Below are 21,914 nucleotides of genomic sequence, written 5' to 3' on the forward strand. Positions count from 1 at the left end.
CGGCTTTGAGCAACCTGCTGTAGTGCGGTGTCGTGGGTGGGAAATCGGGACCGCATCATCTTTCCAACGCCCCCGCCCCCGGCGGCTCCGTGAGGGCTCACCGGAGGGAGGAGGCGCCGCCCCGCCCCGCCGCGTGCCCCCCGCCCCCCGCGTGCCGCGCCGCACGTCGCCGCCCGCCCCGCCCCGCCCCGGCGCGCGCGCAGGCGCAGCAGTCCCGGCCCTGAGCTCGCGCCGTGGGTCGCTGGCGCGCGCCCCAGCTGTTTCCGGCGCGCGGGGCGGGCGCAGGCGCAGTGCAGCAGCCGCGCGCTGCGGGTGTTGTCGTGCCTGGCCCCGCCGCCTCCCGCCCGCTCCGCCGGGGCGGCACCGCTCGTAAGGGCGCGGCCCCTGCCTAGCGCTCGGCGGCGAACTGGGGAGAGGGGGGAGGCGGGAGCGACTGTCCAGCAGGTACCGCCGCCAGGACGGGCCGTGCCGTCACCGGGCCGTGCCGCATGTCCACCGGGTCGTGGGGGGCAATATGAGGACGGGGGAACACGAGCCGGGCACGTGGGCCTCGCTCGCGTAACGAGAGGTGGGCCGGGGACAGCGGGGCCCGGACTCGGTGCTTGTTTACGCCGTCACTCTCGGCAATGTTTCTGGGAAATGGCGCAAGGCAGGAACAGCGCCCGCGCCTGCCCCCGGGGCCGGAGGCGCCCCCGTGCCTATATAGCCTGTGCCGGCCGTGGGCCCGCGGCCCGGCTGCGCGGCGGTCACTCGGCGGGACGGGCACAGCGTAGGCAGAGCAGACTGTAAGTAACGATGACGCTGCCGGCGGTGGTGTCGCCTCTGCTGTCACTATGGAGTCGGCCTGTGCGGGAGTTGGCCTGCGTTCCTGCCTGCCAGCCCTTGTCGGCATTTGTCACAGGCGCTGGAGAAGCCTGGGATTGCTTTTTCGGCAAATAATGGATTTGCGCCTGCGGTATCAGCACAACTCTGATGTGCTGTGTAAAACGCTGCTCCACTAGTTGCACCTTTCTTTGCAGAGTAGGGATTATATACTGCCCTTGGCTCTTAGGATGGGCATGTTTCGTTGAACTTTGCTCAAAGTATTGGTGTTACTTCTCCCCTGTGAGGAATTTTGCGAAGGGTTGGTAATACGATGATATTTGAAATGTTGTGTTTGTGCAAGATAATTTGCTGAAGAAACAGCGATCAGTTTTCTCTGTGTCACGGAGTGCTTTTGAGAAGTGCCACATATTGCTCAAGATGAGGTTAAACTGGCCTTTAGGGAGTAGTTTGTTGAAATGTTGGGGTGAGCTACCAAATGTCGTGAGCAGTAGATATTCCCATGGGATTATTTGATTTGATTGGAATGTTTATGTGTCTTTACCAAAAGAATAACTAAGCTTCATCTTTTTTAAACAACTCTGTGATTTTAGTTTAACTTGTTTCTGGTTTGGGGTTTCCATTGTTGGTTTTTGTTTTGTTTTTTCTTTTTCAGACAACACTACATTACAGGATTTATTTATTGACATTTATTTTTTGGAATGAAGTAGAAAGCAACATAGATAAGGTGCAATTATTTATAAGTAATGACAGTTCATTTATCCTTGGACAATTATTTATTCTTTTTGATTAACCCAAAAAATCTGTGGTGGAAGCAGAGAAACAAATGCCTGTGTTTCTCTAGACCTAAAGCCTACTGGAGGATAAATCATGGTGTGCACCTGAGAGTTTTTCATACAAGTGAGCCTTGGTGTAAGTGGGCCAGAAGCAGAACATTTTGGTATAACAAGTACATTTATAGCCATGAGTTTTTATACTACAGAGTTTCCAAACTTTTAGCTTCTTCTTCTAAAGGACTTACAAGGGTGAGCATTCGCATGTCACGAATTAAGAATACTATAGAATCTGTTTCAAAGGCAGTGACTGGCACTCACAGTGAGCTGGTGTCACGGATAGCTCGATTAAAGTCCCACTCAGGTACTTTGGGTAAAGCAAATAAAAGTAGTGCAGATGCGAATAACATCAGCACAAATCCAGAAAATGATAAACAAGCTACAGATGTCAGAACTCAGGACGATTGCAACAGAGGCCCAGCTGCGAAGAAACCCACTTGTGCAAGTGAAAACTTGGAATCTGTGTTAGTAAGTTCGAGTGGTGCTTATCAAGATACTCCAGAAGTTTCAGCATCTAGTAAAAACCACCTTTTTCATATAAGCTACTTTTCTACAAATTTTGGAGAGACTTACAACTTTGTAGCTGATCATATCAACTCTTACTTTAATAATTCTGTTATGGCTCAAGGAAGAAAAAGGAATGCTTTATTGCAGGACTCTGAAAGTGAAGAGAGAAATAAGCCTGATTCATCAGCAAATACTGTAACAAGTGAAGAAAAGAGAGTGGATTCAGCAGGTACTTTAGCTCCTGAAGCTGAGACCTTGGGTACAGAAAAGACAAATACTGCTCTCCCAGTTTCCACTAAAAAAAGTATTGCAAATTTTCTTTCGTATCCCAGTAACAGCGTACAAGCTTTTGTTGACAGCTATATTGGTGGGTTGGTTCCAAAGTTAAGATCTGATGCAAAAGTTGTTTCACCAGAAAAGAGTAAACAGCAAGAACAAGAAGTGCCTGAGAAGATTGATGAGGACAAAGCAAAAGAGGCCAGGACTGCAGAAGAGAGGGAAAAGCATCTGTCTCTTCAGCGAGAAAAGGCAAGTCTTTTTTTCGTGTTAATTTATGTATTATTTCTATGTATATTTTATAAAAGTGTATATATGTGCTACACTGGTGTATATACTTGCATATAAGCATAGATACACGCATTTACTTACATAAATAAGTATATACCTGTGAATGTACTTACATGGATAAGTACACATACTTTTACTTATATATAAGTACTTGTAATTCCATATAAGTGTATATGTGGTGTTCCTGCCCACACCACGGAGTTGGAGCTAGATGATCTTTAAGGCCTCTTCCAATCCAAACTGTTCTGTGGTTCATTTTCTGTACTTTGCTAAATAAGTACTCATGTAAAACTATATAGGTTTTACATATATATATGTGTGTGTATATATATATATAGCTATATAGATTTTTATATGTGCATGGTATATGTAAACTTAAAAATACATATGTGTACTTAAAGCTAGGTATTGATACATCTGTGTGTAAATATTAAATGTTTTATGTAAGTATAGATATGTTTAAGTTCATATATAAAGATTGTGTGTGTATATCTACACACATCTCTGTGTGTATGTGTTGTAGGTACGTATATTTAGTTCATATATGCATAGAGTCCGTAGTAACAGACAGATCTAGTTTAGGCTATTTTTTTGGTAGTTATAATAATTTTACAGTTTATGGTTTGTTAATGGTTTAAATAACAGAGAGTTGCCCTGAAAATCCATCTGAGTACATACTGACATGTTCGTTTGGTGTATTCTTGCTGTAAATTTTATTTCATTTTCTACTAAATAAAGAATCAAAATATTTTTGTTGACAATTTAAGCAGTGTTTACTTGGAAACTGTAGATCTCTGTACAACATGCTGTTCATTGCTTCTGAGAAATCTTAAAATAACACCTTGAAATTGGTCTTGACAAATTTTATGCATTTCTTAGAATAGTTTTATGTTGTCTGTTTGTCTTTTTTAGATCATTGCAAGAGTGAGTATTGATAACAGGACCCGAGCTTTAGTTCAAGCCCTACGGAGATCCTCTAATCAAAGAGTCTGCATCAACAGGGTTGAAGAGCTGACCTATCATCTTCTAGAATTTCCAGAGAGCAGAGGAGTTGCAATTAAGGTGCAAATAGTTCTTATGCTTAGATAAAAAACAATCTGACAAATTATTGATATAGAAAAACATAAAACTCCCTTCTGTGCTTTTGTGGACTGGTCATATTTCCGATTTGCAAAGATTACAGTTTGAATGTCTCTTTTTAGCTGGTTCAAGCAGATTCATATGCAACCTACTGGGAGTTTAGCTAGGCTAAAACTTAAAAGACTTAAGGCTTTTAAGATTGCAGCGTTTAATTTAGAAGCATACGGCATGGTCATGTGGATAGGTAGTATAGCTTTTTCCAGTGGTAGATAAAGGTCGTACACTGTGTACTCTGTGGCAGTTGGCCAGATGGGAATGTGCTGTACAGTTGATCTGTATATGCACAGTTCTTACTGTGCTTGTTCCATGCTTTCTTTGAAGAGAGATGACAAGAGAACCATCAAATAAGTTCACCTAATCTAGTCCTTCTTGTTTCCTTCCCTGGATTGAGAGGGCAGCAGGTGAGTGGTAGACTATTCTAGAAGTACCAGCTAAATCACAGCATTTGTCAACCTTGTGCCTTTTTCCACAAGATGTGACAAACCTGTGACACAGATTGTAGAATTCCTGGAAAAGTAGCTGGGAATGGAGTGCAGGCCAGATGAATAATCTGGTCAGGGTACAGGTCAGGCATTCACATAAATATTTTACTTTTATTATGAAAGAGTGTACTCACTACTTCCGTTTTGATTGTAATGCTGTATATATTTGTGGTAATGTACATTTTAAAAAAATACTCTGTGTGAGAAAGCATTCTGAATTTTGTTTTGATATTAGTGTACTTAGAAGTAATTCCTTGTTTTCAAGGAGTGTTTAGCAAATCTGGGGTTTTACCTGTACTTGGTGTGCTTCATACACAAGTCTGCACTTGGTTGGCTGATGTGATACTAAGTCAATAAAACTAAACTGGTAAATGTAGCTTTCCTAGCTATTCAAAATGTGTTCATATAATCTTGATTGTTTAGTTCTGATAGGTAGTTACTATAGCAATGAGGTGTGTACAGCATAATGTTGACATAGTTTCTTTCCCTTGTTAAGAGAAAGACATGGGTAAATGCAGATTTGAAGAAGTTTTCTTCCAAGTTGAACTAGGATATTATTTCTACTTTAATGCCACACTAGTACATTTAAGAACGGATTCTTTTTGGTTTAAACATATGGTTAGAATAAAATATCCTTGTATTTATCAATAGGAAAAATTAATCCCATGCCTGTTGCGACTGAGACAGGTTAATGATGAAAGTCTTCAAGCTGCTGTTAGAGAAACTTTAGCTCTGATTGGATATACAGACCCTGTGAAAGGCTGGGGAATTCGAATCCTCAGCATTGATGGAGGAGGAACAAGGTAAAACTCCTGCGGTTTTACATACTTGTAACCTTTTCCGTAGTGTAACTAGAAGTAAAATTTCAATCTCTGATAAATGAATGCTCAGAGAGACAATTTGAGTTACATTTCTGTTACATCTGACTATCTAAGGGATGGGTATTGTTTTTGTATTCATTTCTGCTTGAGTGGTGTTTGTTTTGGTGCTCATATTGCCATGTACAGTTATCTTACTCCACCCCAACAGAGTTCACACGGCTGCACACCAGATACTGTTTCGTGACAGAGAAGCACAAATCTGATAGTCTCTAATACGGCTCTCCCACTATTTCAGATTGAATTGAAGCCAAGAAAACCCCACACTGGAAAATACTATGCCCCAGGCAGCATTATATAGCCTTGTAAGACCAAAATTTCAGTGCTGTGTAGGGGGCATGCAGCTAAAATCTGTCCTTAGTCTACATCCAAAACGTTGATCTCCCCTCTTAGCCTTTGCTATAAAACAGTATGGCTGTAGCTGTTGAATACTATTTTTGGTGTGCCTGAGTATGTAATTCATACTTAGTATTCATCATTCTGTTTTAACTGTGTTCTGCTGCTCTTTTATTTCCTGAAGTATTCAGGATTCTTTCTGTGGCAGTTATTAAATTGTAATTAGTTATAATGTAGCAAAGGTGATTGAAAAACGATTAGAGCTATGTAAGATAAGACTGCCATTGTATGTGAAGGGGAATTTTGTGTTTCAGGGGTTTAGTTGCACTTCAGACTCTACGGAAACTAGAAGAATTAACTGGAAAGCCGGTTCATCAACTTTTTGACTACATCTGTGGTGTAAGCACAGGTAATTACTAAGCCACAAGTTGGAGTTTTGCTATCAATATAGTAAAAGAACATCTGGGAATAAATACAGATTTCGCAGTTTCTGACTTAGAGTGTAAGCTGGAAAAGTACAGTTGTGATTTCTGGAATCTTTCTTTTTGCTTCTGAATAAGAACTTTGGGTAGTTCATGATAAACTTCTGGCTTCAAACTGATTTGTCATTTTTTTCAATTTACGTGAAATCTTCAATTTGCACATAGAAACATAGTTATCTTAGATATTTATGGAGCTTTACAGACTACTGAGGTAATATCCCTCAAGAATATCCCTCAGGGTCAGTCATGTTTCCTTGATTAAGTTAACAGCAATGTTTCATCTTTCTTAATTAGCTGCCAGAAGGACAGAATGTGCCTGTAGCAAGATCTTGAATGATCTGAATTAGAGGAAGTGGTCAGTGCTGTGGTGCCCTCTGTTCGTATTGGTCTGTACAGGCTGGAGAAATGGCTTGGCAGGTTCAGTAAAGCCAAATGCAAAGCCCTCCATCTGAGGTGGGCTGAAGACCTAGAAAGCAGCTTTGCAGAAAAGGACCTGCTTGCATGGACAAGAACGTACCGAACAATTTAAGGGTCGCTGTTTGGCCACAAATGCCTTGTTATGGGCTCCTCTATAAACTCTTAACCTTTTGGATGTCTTTATACATAATGAGTGAGTCTGACAGAGAGCCAAGTCTGCCAGAGATCAGGGGCCTGGAGCTCATGACATGTAAAGGAGAGAGTGCAAAGACTGGCTTTATTTGGCTTTGAGAAGGGAAGGGTAAAGGTAGGCCTTTATCTTGGTTCAGCTAATGGGAAAATAAAAATAAGGTGGATCTAGAATAATTTTGAAGATGCACAATGATAGGAGAAAAGCCAAGCTGGAGTATGGGAAGTTATAATTAGGTATGGGAACATGTTTTTCTTGCAGGGATGGTCAGACACTGAAAGAAATAGCCTTTACAGGCTTTGTAATCTCTGTCTGTGGAGATACTCAAAATTTGGCGGTACAAGTCCTGAGTAACCTATTCTAATTATACCTGTTGGAACAGGAAGTTGGACTAGATGACGCCTACAGGTCCCACCCTGACTTAATTACACTTGTGAGTCAATGATAAGTTACTCCTCCCTAGAAAGCAGGAAACCAAAGCATATTTCTCCTTTTAAGATTGTAATCTCCTTCAGAAATTCTTAGACCAATAGCAGCACAATTATGTCTTCTAACATGGGAGGTATGGCATAGTTTACTAGCTCAGTTTCCTTTAGAAACCCACACTTTTCAAATTGTTTGCTATACTTATATTCTATACAGTTTAATTCAGAAATTATATTAAACAGAGATCACCATGATAGATAAAGTGAGTTTCAAGAGATTTGCTTAATAGACTCAGAATAGTGCAGGATAATGTTTAAGTCTCCTAGACAGAATTTGTAGGCATAATATAGTTCCCTGCTTTACATTTTTAATAGTCTTCCAAATAAAGCCTTTGTTTAGTTCGTTCAGCAGTAAGTGGTTGTTTCTTTGGAAGATGATTTTCCTACAAAATACTTCTCCAGTGTTGTCTTCAATGATAATAAAGGTGTTCTACCTTGGCCTCGTGTTCTTAATTTATTCCCTCTGCTGTCACTAGAACTAACTTTGTTTTTAATTCTTCCTCAAATTTTGGGATTTATGACTGCTAGTAAATACTTAGCATATTCTTTTAAATTTTGTTTACATAATTAAGCTTTTATCTGCAGTTGTCCAGTTTGCAATAATAAATGAAAAGACGTGGCTGGGTGAGGTTGTGCCATGTCTGCCAGCAGTGCTGGCAGTTCTGTTTGTATTGACACATGCTGATAGTCTTGCAGTTGAATGAATTGTGCTTTACAAGAGTGATGGATTAAATGATAGGAAGGATGCCTCTTGTGCACTGCACTTCTCTTTCCTGGTGCAGTTTTTGTATTTCTTACTATTGTTCAGCTGTTTTGCCTTTGAAGTTTAGAAATGCTCTTGTTGTGAACTAAATTATGTAGTTATCTTCCCTGTGCTTCTCTTCATTGGGGGTCAGAGGGTGTAAACGTGGGCAAGTCACAGCGAAAGATCAGTGCAATGTTGCTGTAAAAGGGCCTGCATACTTTGAATCTGCTCACTAAAATAGTAAATATATGATATTGTAGAACTGGTGCTGGAGAATTTACAGGAAGAGAATATGGCAGAGGATTTGCATGACTTGGGAAAATGGTGTTTCTCTGCTGCTATGGTGTTAAGTCTGCCTTGAATGCAGACATCTGGTGATTTGGCAATTGCACAAGTTTCTCTTGATGAAGCTGTGTCAAGTAGGCCCAGGTTGCCTTAAGTATATGTGCTACCTTTTAAGAAATTGAGACCATCAATCTTCTAATGCTCTGCTGTAACCGTGGTGGGCATTGTGACAGTGAAAAAGGGCTTGGAAGTCATGTTTCCTTTAAAGCCATCTGTAACTTCCTTGCAAGTAATTTTTTCTGCACATGCATTATATTCTTAATTCTATTTCAAGAATTGACAGCTTTTAAAATTAATTTTATTCAAGCCTATGGCATTTATTTCCAGATTGAAAAAAATCATGTGTCCTAACTATTCCTAATAACATGCTCTCACAGTATGGCACAGCTATATTTAAAGGTTATGTGTGTCCCTTTCGGTTTAATATATCCTAAGAATTGTAGTAATGCATTAATTGTATTTTTCCACAGTCCTTTTAATGGTATTTAGCAGCAATGCTTTTTGAATGCTGTTATTTTGTTCCTACAAGGGTACGTCATAATTCTTGTTCGGCACACACTAGATGGCAGCATGTATGAAACTAAAAAATGGTTGCATCCAAATGTAATCCAAACTACTGAAATCACCTTTATTTTTACAGATTTTTCCCAGAATATATCTCTACTTACTTAAGAGTTTGCATGGTAGCAAATAATGCTGCAAATAAATTTTTAATACCACAACAAAGATTTCTCTTACTCGTTTCACTTTTCATGTAAAGTAGTAGATTTCATTTGCTTTCTGTCATATGCTTGTTGTCATCTGCAAAATGAAATAATGTAATTTTTCAACTTCCCATATTTCTATTTTTGAAAATAGACTTTTTATATCTTGTGTATGTTCTTTTGAAATATAGTTTGTGATCTCTGAGCAGGAATTTAGTGATATAAATGTCAATTGGTCCTGCTGTTTCAAGACAGATATTCTGTTAACTAATGAACTATGTTGACTGGTACTCCATCTTTGTAATCTTACTCCAGGCTACATTTTACACTGCAAAATATTTGGTTTTTTTTCAGGAGCTATATTGGCTTTTATGTTGGGGTTGTTCCATATCCCTCTGGATGATTGTGAAGAACTGTACCATAAGTTAGGATCAGATGTTTTTAAGCAGAACGTCATTGTTGGAACAGTCAAAATGGGCTGGAACCATGCGTTTTATGACAGTGATATATGGGAAAAAATGCTCAAGTAAGTAAAAGATGATCAGGTGAAAAATAATTAGTGCAATGTCTGAGTGCATTTTGTTTTAGTTGCTTCACTGGTGTGCAGATTCTTAAAACAGCTAGAAAGGATTAACATATACTCTCATTCTTTTGAAATAGATGTTTTCGTATTTACCAAAATGTTGAAAGCTTTTAATGTAATGATTTATGTTTCTGGGCAATAAAGTAAGCTTTACTGCACTGATTTCTGATTATATTCCTGTATGCTTGCCAGCTTTGCTTGATCTGACTCATTGCAGATTTGCTACAAATTTTATTAGCCACCTGCTGTGCCTTTTTTCTTAAAGGAGATTGGTGAGAAATGAAATAATGTGCTGTAGTAGGGATTTTTAATGTTTGCCACTACATTGGAGGGCTTTGTCCATTGTCACCTTCTTTGAAAGGGAAGTGAGCTGCAAGGGTTGCAATGAAAAATTACCTGCAGTGTCAGAGCTGCCTGTGGAGTGTATTCACATCCATTGGTGGCTATTCAGGAAAAGCCACTAGAAAGAATTATTATATTACAGGTTTTCTTTCTTAGTTGTATTCATCTGTATTTGCATTGATAGTTCAATTGTTTATGATTTTTAGCAAACTAATGTCATGGTTTCCCAACCAGCATAAGTTGACCCTGCCACTGAAGGAACTGGAAAAATCTTTTCTGAGAGAAAATGTAAAATGGTAGTAAAAGGTTCCTTCTGATAAGTAATAATAAGTTCATTGGGGAATGTGATTACTGTGTTTTATGGGATTAAAACAGTTTTTTATGACATAATAGTGGGAATACCAGTGTTGTCTGAATTTTAAGCGTCTTTGACGAAGTGGAAAGAAAAGGTTCTGACACTTCTTCTCTGTGCTCTTGCAAATTTTCGGAAATAAATATTTGTAAGATAATTATAATGAGCTTTTCTTCTCAGATATCGGACGGTGTTTTTTTAGAAGTTAGATTTTTCTCTGTCTTCACTCATTACCTTCCCCACCCAATTAAAAGTCTTGTGAAAATCACAATAACCTCATGTGAAAGTATTTTACATGTCTTTAATTAAAATACGGTTGTTTTTCTGCAGCTACATGTAGCTCATGAGTGAGGTAAAGAACTCCTATGTAATAGACAAAGGCAGGCAATTAATATATTATCCATAGAATAAATTAAAAATTAAATGTTCTGATCAACAAATGACTTCTTGATGACCTGCAGTGTTGAAGGGAGATGTTATGTCTGCACAGCATTTTGCTGGAGGGATTCCTAGAGGCTTCCCTGTGGTTGTGGGGGCCTGCAGCTAAGAAGGGAATTGTAAGGTTATATAGTATCTCCTTACAGCAATATTGAAGGTCAGGTCTAACTTTGTAATAGCATGGGGAAACTGCTTTATGTTTTGCTTTGAATTTTAAAGCATTACTTGAGCTGTGTGTGTTTCTGTAGTTTAAATGGTAACTTGTCAGCCTTGCTTGAAATAGAACAATCCATTGACAATGTGCAGACTTGCAATACCTGTTTAGTCCTACTACAATATCAGTGGTGGTATTTTCTGTCAGAAGGTATTCTTGCTGAAAATAATTAAGTTGATGTTTCATCAGGCTCATATTCCATGCATTTATGGTGTATATTATAAATTGCATTTCAGAAAATGACAGCTAATTTTGATTAACTGACATTTTATTCAGTGTACTGTAGGGAATTGATTTCAGGAGTTCTGTATATGTCTGTTTCAACTCCTCTTATATATTTCTTGAGTTGCAATTTGGGGACTGGTTTTAATAATTTATATTATGCAGAAGATTTTACTTACAACATATCAGTTTATGTAATGCTCTATTGAATTGCATTTGTAAGAACCTGGCTTATAGTTCCAACTTCTCAGTTTTCTTTTGACGGCTGTTGACATCTACAATTTTCTTCTTGCATGCTGTCTTAATAAACCACTGGAGAAATCTGGTGGGCAGGTAGGGGTTTTCACAAGCTAGCAAAAATCTCGTGTTGGGAATTTATAGTCTTGGGAAGCAATCAGTCACTGTATGCAGCATTGGATAAAAATTACATGTTCTCTTTTGGCAGGAAAATGGATAATGCATATGTTAGGGAATACAAGTAGTAATACTTCAGTATTTGTTTTTCAGAGTGAAATATAAATTGTCAGTGATGTCTAGTCTCTAGTGACTAGATGGGCAACACATTCCATATCAGCACACGACATAAAAGTCTCCTCTGTAGGTTTGATAAAGAAGTTAAAGTTTCCTGGTACTACTGTTGTTAGAAGAGGGTAGAAGTTAAAACCTTGCCTTTTGCATTGAGTGCTCTTTCTCCAGAGTGTTTGCATCACTTCTATAGGTCATTAGAATGTGTCTTCTGGCATATGGTTGGCAATGTATTCTTCATAACATTATTGCAGTAAGTGTTGCAATATTAGTGACTTGAAGCAATGAAAGAGCAATGTTTGTGAAAGAAACTCCCTGTTTAAGTAGGTCATGTCTAGAGTACACAGGTCACAGACAGACACAAACAAAGTAGATAAATGAAAAGATAGGATGGCAAAAGAAATTATGTGCAAAATAATAACCGATGAGTGGAAAAATGTAAAATGCTTACAGGATTTAAAGCAACTTTAATATCAAAGGTGATTTTGGTGTTGTCACGGGCATTGAAACATCTGTAAGCTTGTGGTCAAACAAGATGATTCAGTATGTGACAGCTGGGATTGAAAATACAGAAAATACTATAATGCCATTTTATTAATTTACAATAAAGTTTCGTTTAAAATATTATTTACTGTCCTGGTTTCCCCATTTTAGAGAATATTTCTTTTGCAGGATTGGGGAAAAAGTAGCCAGTGACCTAAAGACACATTAGGAGTCCTTATCATTAACAAAAGCAGACAAGTTATTTGAGCTAGTAAGGCATCTTGAGAATTAGCAGTTTATTCTTTTCTTTGATAACAGAGGACTATTCAATAAAATTAAAATTAGAAGATTATTTTTTAACACAGTATGTGAATAAACTGGAAAACTTCTGCTATGACATGATAAAAAATTTAACAGTGAGAAAGTACATTTATTTAATACGCAGTTACAGTGTTAATAATAAATGTGGACGTGATATTAAACTTTTCTTTTTTAATTCAGGTTTTCTTCTTAGACTGTAATGTCTGAAGTTGCCCAGTAGTTTAGAGGATTTTTTGTACCTACTCTGGAATATCAGTTTCCGGCCTTCATAAAAAACAAGATGTGATGAGATAGATAGTTGATGGTTCCCATAATTAAGCAGAGGATATTGCTTATGCATTTTTTTAATCTTTGCATTCGAGAAAAAAATACCTAATACAGACATTTCAGAAGTAGATGAAAGTGATGCAAATCAGTAGATGTCTTTGATATCTCACTGCTGTCAGTCTCACTTCTTTTATTCCTACTTTATGGTTCTGAGTGCCTTTGTCTCCTTCTGTAATCAGTTAGTGAGTGCAGATGTCATTCTTCCCCTTCTGGCTGGTGATTCTGAGACTAGAATCAAAGCAAAAATAAAACAGTGCTACTGGTACAAGAATTGTGTCAGCAGGCGTTTTCTATCGTAGAATTGGAACCTGTCTTCCTTCCTTCTCCCCTGTCAAGGACATATATGCAGCCATCCTTCAAGCACAAATATCCACTAGGAGAATAGCAAATTGTCCTAATTGCACATACAGTCTCCTGTCTGCCCGGAGGACTGCTGCTACGGCAGCCTTGAAAGCTGCTTTTATCTTCTCACCTCACTAGGTCGATAACGCTGTTTTTAACAGTGGAAGCGCTACTCCCTCCTGTCATGGGTGCAAGCTGATGGATGATCTCATAACAACAGCACATGGAATATCTTTTCTTTAAGAGTGTGGCAGTATGGAAAATCATCATTGCAGAATAAGGCAGATGCACCAGCAGTGTTTGGGTGGGCTGTGTTCTAGGGGAAGAAGAAAGCTTGCTGATTCAAAGGAGTTATTGGGTTTAATACCTTTATTGTAAGCAAATCAAAGTTGAAGTAGATGGTGAGGTGAGATTACTGGCTAATATGGTAATTTGCTCCAGTCTCCTCTACTGTGCAGAAGGACTATTTTCTAGTTAGCAACAGGAATACTGACCCTGATAGAGTGAGAAATTACAATGCTGACCATTATTGTCATTTATAAAAATGTATTTATGTGAAAAAATATTACCTCAAGAAGGAATGGTACGTGCATATTGGATTACTGTTATGGAACACTGCATGTAGATGTTTTAACTGTCTTCCAGATCGCATGGAATGCCATCTTTCTGTAGCTTTTGTTTCTGTAATTACAAAACAGTGACTTTTCATTACTGTAGAGACACTAAATAAGGATGTTGATTTTTTTGATTTGTAAATGTAGCAAAGTATTTTGTGTAACTATGTAATTGAGTAATCCTAATGATTTATTGTTAAGTATGTGAACTGAGTAACTTGAATCAGGACCTCTCCAGTCACTCTTCAGACTTATTTCCAACAGACTAGAAGTTTTGAAATGCTGGTCCATTGAAGTCAATTGTAGAAATCTGATTATTAAAGTGAAATACAAACATTGCTTCTTTTAAATGCAAAGGTCTCAGAAATAAGGATGATAAAAATGTACGTCTTGTTCATGCTAAACTGATGGAGCATTTTCAATTTTTTGCACTTTCTTGTAGAGAAAAAATGGGCTCAAATCTTATGATTGAAACTGCAAGAAAGTCCAAATGTCCAAAGGTAAGTACAGTTTTCTAAGGTAAATGCTAATTGTATATTTCACAAGTGCTTTTAAGAGTTCTGAGTAAGTTCTTTACCTAGAAGAATATTGGATAGACAGCACGAATGTTGAAGTGCTCTTCAGGCTTCCTTATGTGATAACCCATGCTTTTAATGGACAGAATTTAATTAGATTCTTAAATTTCAGCAGCAATTTCTGATATTTTCATTGCTTTTAGTTGGAATATATGCAGAGATGTTAAAAAACTTCTAAGCCTAGAAATACTGGGTCAGCATTCTGCAAAGCTTGTTTTTTTTCATGTAGGAATCTAGTGTCTGGAGATTGTGTCGTGTCAGCTGTGATCTATGATAGTGTGTTGCAAGAGGGCAGGGTTTCTTCCCACTTTGTTTGGAGTACCTAGTTTTCTCCAGTCACATTCTTGGGCCTCAAGATCTGTTCTCTTCCTGTGTGATAGAAAAGGGACCAAGTCATAGGAGAGGCATTACATACAGCAGCATGAGAGTGAAAGATGAGAAAGCATGGGTATTTTATTTTTGGTGAAGGATAGGATGTGAAGAAAGAAGAGAAATATAATAGGATATATTTCAGAACAATCTGTAATTAACAGGTGTTTTGGTGTCATAGCTCTATATTCAATGCTTTACTGTTAAATGGAAGATATTCTCATTTTTCTAAACATAGAAACGTGTGCCTTACTGGCTGCATTCCTAGTCCATGTCTAAAACAAGGACATGAAAAGGCTGGTGTGGTATGTTGCTTTCTGAGAGAGAAGCTATCCTGTGTTGACTTGGAAGTTATCTTTGAACCAGGATCTTTGGCTTCCTTCCATGTTCTTCAGTAATAAAATGTGAATATAAATAGAGTTGAAACTAACTGTTCCCAGTAATCTCTTTATAGTGCTGTCAGTGGTCGCACTCTTTACAAGGCACATCAAAACCAAAATAAAACACACAGTTATGTGCTCTGCTGCTGTTAAATTCATGGCAAGATGGGTTTTTCCAGAAGGTGCTGAGCACTTTGCAACTTAGACTGCATCGTAGAGTGTATGTGGGTATTGCCAAAAATGAAAGCATCCTTTTAATAAGTTTTGTATTAAATTTTCTGAAGTTACTTTTCTTACTGCTTCTGGTAGTGCTTAGAACTAAACCCTCCTTTTTGGAAAAGCAGGAAACTTCTCCTCCATCAGATGATGGAGTGCAAATCAGGCAGTTTTGCTTTTGCATTGTAATGTGGAAGTTACGCTTTTGTTTTCTATAAGGATGAATTTACAGTGAATAAAATTATTTCAGTTAAGTAGCTGAAGAGTGAAAATGCATACAATGATGCCACAGCATCAGCTGTGCTGTTGAGTAACATTTAATGAAAACACCCTACTCGGTAAAGTAGTAAACAAGATAGGATTGAACACCCACTTGGCTTAAGAGTGTTGTTCTGACAGTGCCTGCCAGGCTGGCTGCATCACCCCTAAAGGTCTTGCACGTTCTAACACTCAGCTGTAACTACATGTGCTTTTCCCTTGTGATTAGAGCTATAAGATGCGTTATTTTTGTTGTCATAGTTGGGGTTTTTTCCAATGGACGTACTATTTCGGCTTTCCAGTTAGATGAACATATGTGATTTCTATTACTGACATTTCAGTATCCTTACAAAAAAACCTTGAAAGACTTAAGTTTGATTCTTGTGCAGGAGAAATTCTTAAAGAGGTTCTTTAACTCCAGTTGCAATATTAAGTAATCATTTTCTTGGAGAGAGAAATTGATTGACAGTTCTGACATTCAGACTTAATGGCGTTGTTGTATTGCTGGTTACAGACTTTTGAGAATTAAATACTATTTCAAAAGGAAAAGTATTTTAAAATCATGTAATTGAGTTGACACCAGCATTTGTTTTAAATCATAGATATTCATAGAAACAGAATAGCCAGTGGAAACAATTAATCGCAGGTTAAAAATAGCATTTTCTTTAGGGACTTGAGTCTCTTGTCTCTTGTTTTACTTTTCACTTTTTAAAATTTAGATAGGCATTATAAAAATGTAAATAAATCATGAACCTAGTAAGAATTTCAGAGGTGAATTAATGTATAAATTGGATTTCATATGGTGGGAAGCTTTCATTCTCATAATATGGTTATTATCATCATATACAATTAATTTTGTTCCTCCTCATTTATTAGGTAGCTGCAGTAAGCACCATTGTAAACAGAGGAACGCCATTGAAAGCATTTGTGTTTAGAAACTATAACCACCTTCCTGGCGTTAAGTCCCATTATATTGGAGGCTGTCACTATAAGCTGTGGCAAGCAATTAGAGCATCATCTGCTGCACCAGGTTACTTCCAGGAATATGTTTTGGGCAGTGATCTTCATCAGGTAAGTTGAAATCTTCTCCTTGAGTAAATATTTTCCAATTTTACACCTAAGAAAAAACATGGTCTGAATCTCTGAATCAAAACTAAGCAAGTAAGTCGGTAGCACAAAGGAAATCTAGGACAGATGGGGTAAGAAAGGATATTTTTAGCTTCTATAGCCCTTACAGATGTAGAAAGACTTAAAAATCTTAGTCTTCTCAATACAAACCTAAACTCTTCTGCTGTTACTTTCTTCTCTGCCTGGTAGGAAACCTTATATGAGTTGTAAATTGCCTCTGACTTCCAGCTTGCAACTGGTATTTCACTGAGCATTTTTTCACTGAGTAGATGGTGTAACTTAAAAATCTAACAATATCGTAAAATGTGAAAAAACTAGATTATACACTTCAGCATATTTTTTATTAGTGCACAATTTCAGTTTCTGGTCTGCTTTTTAATTCTTTCCATTGATAGCTAATTCAGCTTTACCCTGGTTCTGTGCTAGTAAGAAGAGTAAGAGATGCCACAGCAATAAGATTAAACTGAGAGGACAACTGCAAAAGAAATTCCCTTGAGGATAAAGCAGTGTCTCCTGTCAACAGTGCATGCTATTTTATTATATTACAGCCTCTCTTGCTCACCCTGATAAGTAAAGAACAAACCAAATTAATTTCTTTAGTAGTTTTTTCACCATGAGGTTTTAGTCCTCCAGTGCCCCTCTATTATTCTGCAGTTCTTCAGGTTTTCAAAGATTACTTCTTGCAATGCATGCTAATTTAAAACTATTACTATTTATTTTAATAAATACCTGATGCAGATCTGATGCGGAAAAGACTGCAAAGGGTGACTGAACCAGAGACCTTCAACAAAGAGAGCATAGGATTGAATCACTTAAGTTTAATGAAAGCATCTGTTACATTTCTGTCATATTAATTCATGTGATGGCATTAGCTTCAAATGCTGGAAAAAAGGTAGCATATTTTGAGTAATAAGATATACTTGGATCACATATAGAATTTATGATGGTGTCCATTGGAAGACTGTAATATCCTTAGCATTGTAATGTGCTTGAGTAGTACTGCAATTTAAAGGCTAACAGATAAATTAGTATAAGATGAAATAGAGAAAAATTCTTTAGATTAAGAGGTGGTCAAAGGAAGCATTGGTGCAAACAAACAGCTAGAATTTAATCTGAAAAAAGCATATTTCCATATTTTGTTTCAGGTTTTATAAGGTGATGAAATAATTCCAATTCAGCTACTTAAAATCTCTGTAGAAATTAAGGGGTGAAGGGGAAGGGCATGTGTTGGGGGATCAGGTTCAAGAGATTCTGAAATTTCTTCCATTGTATTGTTTCCCCCTTTTTTTAGGACATTCTTCTTCCCACCCCCCCCCCATCCCTTCTCTGACTGCTCACCACAACCTTCCCAGTATGGTACATCTTATTATACTCAAAACATTTTAATCAACTACTATCTGAAATAAGCAAATAAGTTTTGAGGGGTTATTAAACCTAAAAATGGAATAACACATCAGATTCCAAGCCAAAGCACTGCTTGAAATCCTGAAATGTGTTCATCTTCCATCTGGACAAGCAAAACTGGGAAGGGAACTGTTTTAGCCTTGGGAGCTGTTCCAAACTGCTTCTTAACTGATTGGATGGGTCAGTGTTAATCTATCTGAAGAAGTTTTCTTTATCTTCTCACCTTTCCACCCCCTCTTTCCTTGAATTGAAAGTACTGAGAAATTGATCAGTGCTTTTACATGAAAGATAGCTGAATAAACAACATGATTTTATAACTTTTATGCAGTGCTGTACGCAATTCTTTGTCTTAACATAGTTTTCTGAATTGCCAGACTTGTGTGAAATGCACTAAGGCTGGTACTTATTTCATCTGTGTTCACTTTTAAGTCCAATTTACCAGACTAGGGAATGTATAATTAATGTAGAGGTCAGATCCAGTATTTTCAGACACACAGGGCTGGAATTAAGTCTGCTTTATTTTTTCCTTACTCCAGAGTCTTTGGACAATCCATCTGTTCTTATAAACCCTGTTTCCCAAGTTCAGCATTCTTCTCTATTCGATGTATTATAATTACTAGAAAGCAAGGGCTTAGGATGCAATTCACCTTTGTCAGCCATAAAGAATGGAATATGTTTTCAGTACTGAAACATTTTGTTGCAGTAGAACTGCAATACTAGATGCTAAATTTTCAGATTCAAATTTTTTCATATAATCTGAAAAGTATCTCTTCTCCCCAGCCAGGAATGTTTAAACCCTTGAATTCTTACAGAAACTACCTTTCATATCTGACATGCTTTTCTTTCCCCAGATTACACGTTTCTTACCTCATCTCTATTTCCATAAATATCTGGTTTGTGGAGGGGGTACTTGGATGTCCAGGTAGCAAGTTAGTAGATGGCAAATGCTCCATAATTGTCTTCATGCAACTTTCTAGCAGAGATTGTAAATCCATTGCTCATTCTGAAGCAATCTTGAATTGCCTTGTTTTAACCCTGGGGTAAGAGCCTCTCTGCATGTAGCAGACTGTTACCCCTATTTTCCTGGGAGTTAATAGTACCTCATTGAAAAATGAAAGATATTCAAGATTTTTATGTCTGCTGAAATATCCAATGTGAATTGAAAGAAATACATACACATAAATACATTTTAAAATAGATACAATCCTAAACTCAGTCATATTCTTTCTTAAAATAGCTTTCTTATTAAAATATGTTAATATCAGTAACTTTTTGATCTCATAGTTCTTATCATAAATATGGGACTAGTTGATTCTTGTTAAGCATCTTTATTCTGAAAATGCACTACAAGTGTAATTTTAAGCTCCTTGGCCAGTAATATATATATATATATATATATATATATATAGTGTGTGGAAATTCTTGTGCTTTTCTGTATGTACACTGTCTAACAGATTGAATTTGAGCTACTTGAATAAATGAAGCATAACATTGTTAGATGTTTTTGTGGTACTGTGATTTTTGAAAAATGTATCAGCACAGTGTGCATTAAGTGTAAATAATAATTTATGCCGAAGGCTTCAAAGTTATTGTACAGTGTCAGAAAGATGGTATTTTAAGAATTTTTTTATTGATTGAGAACTTCCATTAATCACCATAATCTGTTTTCTGAATATTTGCTGTGCTAGTTTCTTACTAGTTTATATATAACCAACCTCTGAAGTGTTGATATTTATAAACAACTCTAGAACAGAGATATCCAAAACGTATGTAAAAATTCAGGATGTTAAGTACAATATTCGTTTCCCAGCTTTGAAGTTTGGGACTTTTAAAGAATTATATAGAAACCAGGTTCTGTATTAGGTTATCAGTCAATTGTACATTTAAATCTGAATGGAAACACTCTGGTAGTTCATCTGGCTGAAGACTCTTCAAATATGTGAAAATATTTATTTTGATAATGGAAATTTAGTGTAATTTTTTGGGGTCATCCTGCATATTCATGTCTTACGTTATCTAGCTTTTGTAGGAATCAAGAGTCCTTTCACAAACTGTATGAAGTAGCTGACTGAGAGTTACATGTAGGGTTGAGATGTATTCCTAGTTTTTATGTATGACTAGATGTCTGTGATGGAGTTATGACTGAACAGAACTATTGGTTTTGACTTTTTTTTATAACTGTAGAGTTATATATGAACGTGTATTTGTGTACACACATGCATGCTCTTTCACTGGAAACATTTCAGTACTGGGTGCTCTCAATGTAAAGCGTGTTCATTTTTTTAATGAAGTAATAAATTTTTTTTACAATTTTTATGACAACATTATTTTGAAAGAGGTTTCTAGATGCCTGAGCACTCATTTCTGCTGCAGGTGAGCTGATGACTTGGTTTGTTAAATTTCTGCAAAAAGCCATCAGTTGTTGCAAACAGCAATATTTACATTCAGGTCAATCATGCCATTCTATCTGGTTCTGCTCTGTCAAGTAGGAAAAAACAGTGCAGCTGTTGGTAGATGAGGGGAGTAGGATTAATATTCTTTGTGGTTCAAAAGAGGAACACATTAACATTCAAAGGGATTTAATCCCTGTAACATGCTTCTCCAGGAACCCTGCAAGTCAAGAGAGACCAAGTCATGATGTTACATGATAGAAGCTGTATTGCCACATGTCCGTTCCTTTACTTTAAAATGTATTTTTGAAGTACTGAAGTCTTTTAACCTTTCACCAGTCCTGCTACAGCCAGTGACTTTTTTTCCCCTCTTCTTCCCACAGTGGGGTGTTATTTCTTATATCTATTCTTTTTCTTTTTTCCTATTTTTTCCCCCTGTAGCATGAAAGACATTTGAAGTGCTCAATAATGTCATGTCAGTAGACAGTAAAGTATGCTGAGGAAATTATTAATTAAATTAATTAAAATGACAATTTAAAATACAAGAAAATAATTATACACACTTCATTTAGTAGCTTTTACAGTAAAAAATAAATTCGTCCCACAAGATTAATTCAAAGGGCAGCAGGGATTGTGTATGTGATGGTGGTGAATTCAACAAAGCCACAGATTTTTTTCAAATGAAATATACCCAATTTAATACAAAGGACTTGATCACCTTTTTCTTGACAGCTTCCCATGATTCCATTGTTGTATTACAGTTCCCTTTATTATAGTTCTGATGTATACTATTGTTCAAATAAACGTGTTTTCTTTGAGCAAGATCAGATAGTAAAGCAATTAAATTGGCACCTAGTCTGTTAGTGGAATTTTAATAATGCAGGTGTAACAGGATGTGTGATGAGAATAACACCTAAAAATAAAAAATATATGTAGTACAATAGTATGATATAACTACAATTTTAAGTCACACCTTTTTTGAAAAAAGATAATTCAAGGTTTCTATATATTTTTCAAACTTTCCCTTTTATTAGGTAATAAATCTGTAAAGCCAATTCATCTTTGTAGCTTGTTACAGGAGAGACCTTCAGAAGTGATTGGCTTAGTGCATCCTACCCTAATTGGTTTTACATGGCAGCTTTTAAAATTAGATTCAAGGGTGCTTCCCAGGCTCTAAGAAGACATAGAATATAGGTCACATTGAAGTTCTTTTCATTCTTAGGATATGCCACGGTGATCAGTATGCACCAGAGCTTATGCAGGCTGCGGTTTAATAGGTGTATCTTGTTCTCACAATGATAGAAACAACTCTTTCTTTGTTTCTCTACTTGTTGCCATACACATTTGCCTACAGCCCTCAAGGCAGTGTTGCTTACTGTTTAAGGAAAAGGGAATTTACTGGAACATGTAAACTACATGGATATCTGCGTTTCTTTCTCTCTTATGGATTCTATAGGTTTGGATAACAGCTCTGAAGATGGACACACACTGTGCAGTT

General features: G+C 37.2%; 2 protein-coding genes across 3 annotated transcripts in view; one reads left to right on the top strand and one right to left on the bottom strand.

Moving 5' to 3' along the window:
- The first annotated feature begins 205 nt into the window (after window positions 1-205).
- PNPLA8 (patatin like domain 8, phospholipase A2) overlaps window positions 206-21,914 on the top strand; it is a 36,942-nt gene continuing 15,233 nt past the window's right edge. Inside the window, exons 1-8 of one of the 2 annotated variants that reach the window (XM_014871168.2) lie at window positions 206-444; window positions 1,478-2,690; window positions 3,642-3,791; window positions 5,003-5,154; window positions 5,880-5,974; window positions 9,288-9,459; window positions 14,139-14,196; window positions 16,371-16,565. In XM_014871168.2, the coding sequence (XP_014726654.1) occupies window positions 1,569-2,690; window positions 3,642-3,791; window positions 5,003-5,154; window positions 5,880-5,974; window positions 9,288-9,459; window positions 14,139-14,196; window positions 16,371-16,565 (1,944 nt within the window). In that variant the 5' untranslated portion in view covers window positions 206-444; window positions 1,478-1,568. Of the gene's footprint in view, window positions 445-693; window positions 786-1,477; window positions 2,691-3,641; window positions 3,792-5,002; window positions 5,155-5,879; window positions 5,975-9,287; window positions 9,460-14,138; window positions 14,197-16,370; window positions 16,566-21,914 lie in introns of those variants that run through there. The other variant, XM_014871167.2, reaches the window with a different exon arrangement.
- LOC148223674 (uncharacterized) overlaps window positions 11,963-21,914 on the bottom strand; it is a 41,251-nt gene continuing 31,299 nt past the window's right edge. The window contains exons 2-5 of the mRNA XM_088165541.1: window positions 17,352-17,403; window positions 13,652-13,763; window positions 13,213-13,398; window positions 11,963-12,968 (exon numbers count right to left, since the gene is read on the bottom strand). Of these exons, the coding sequence (XP_088021667.1) occupies window positions 12,920-12,968; window positions 13,213-13,398; window positions 13,652-13,763; window positions 17,352-17,403 (399 nt within the window). The 3' untranslated portion in view covers window positions 11,963-12,919. The remainder of the gene's footprint in view (window positions 12,969-13,212; window positions 13,399-13,651; window positions 13,764-17,351; window positions 17,404-21,914) is intronic.

Source organism: Sturnus vulgaris, chromosome 5 (assembly GCF_052056855.1).
Source record: "Sturnus vulgaris isolate bStuVul1 chromosome 5, bStuVul1.hap1, whole genome shotgun sequence".
NCBI classification, from domain to species: domain Eukaryota; kingdom Metazoa; phylum Chordata; class Aves; order Passeriformes; family Sturnidae; genus Sturnus; species Sturnus vulgaris.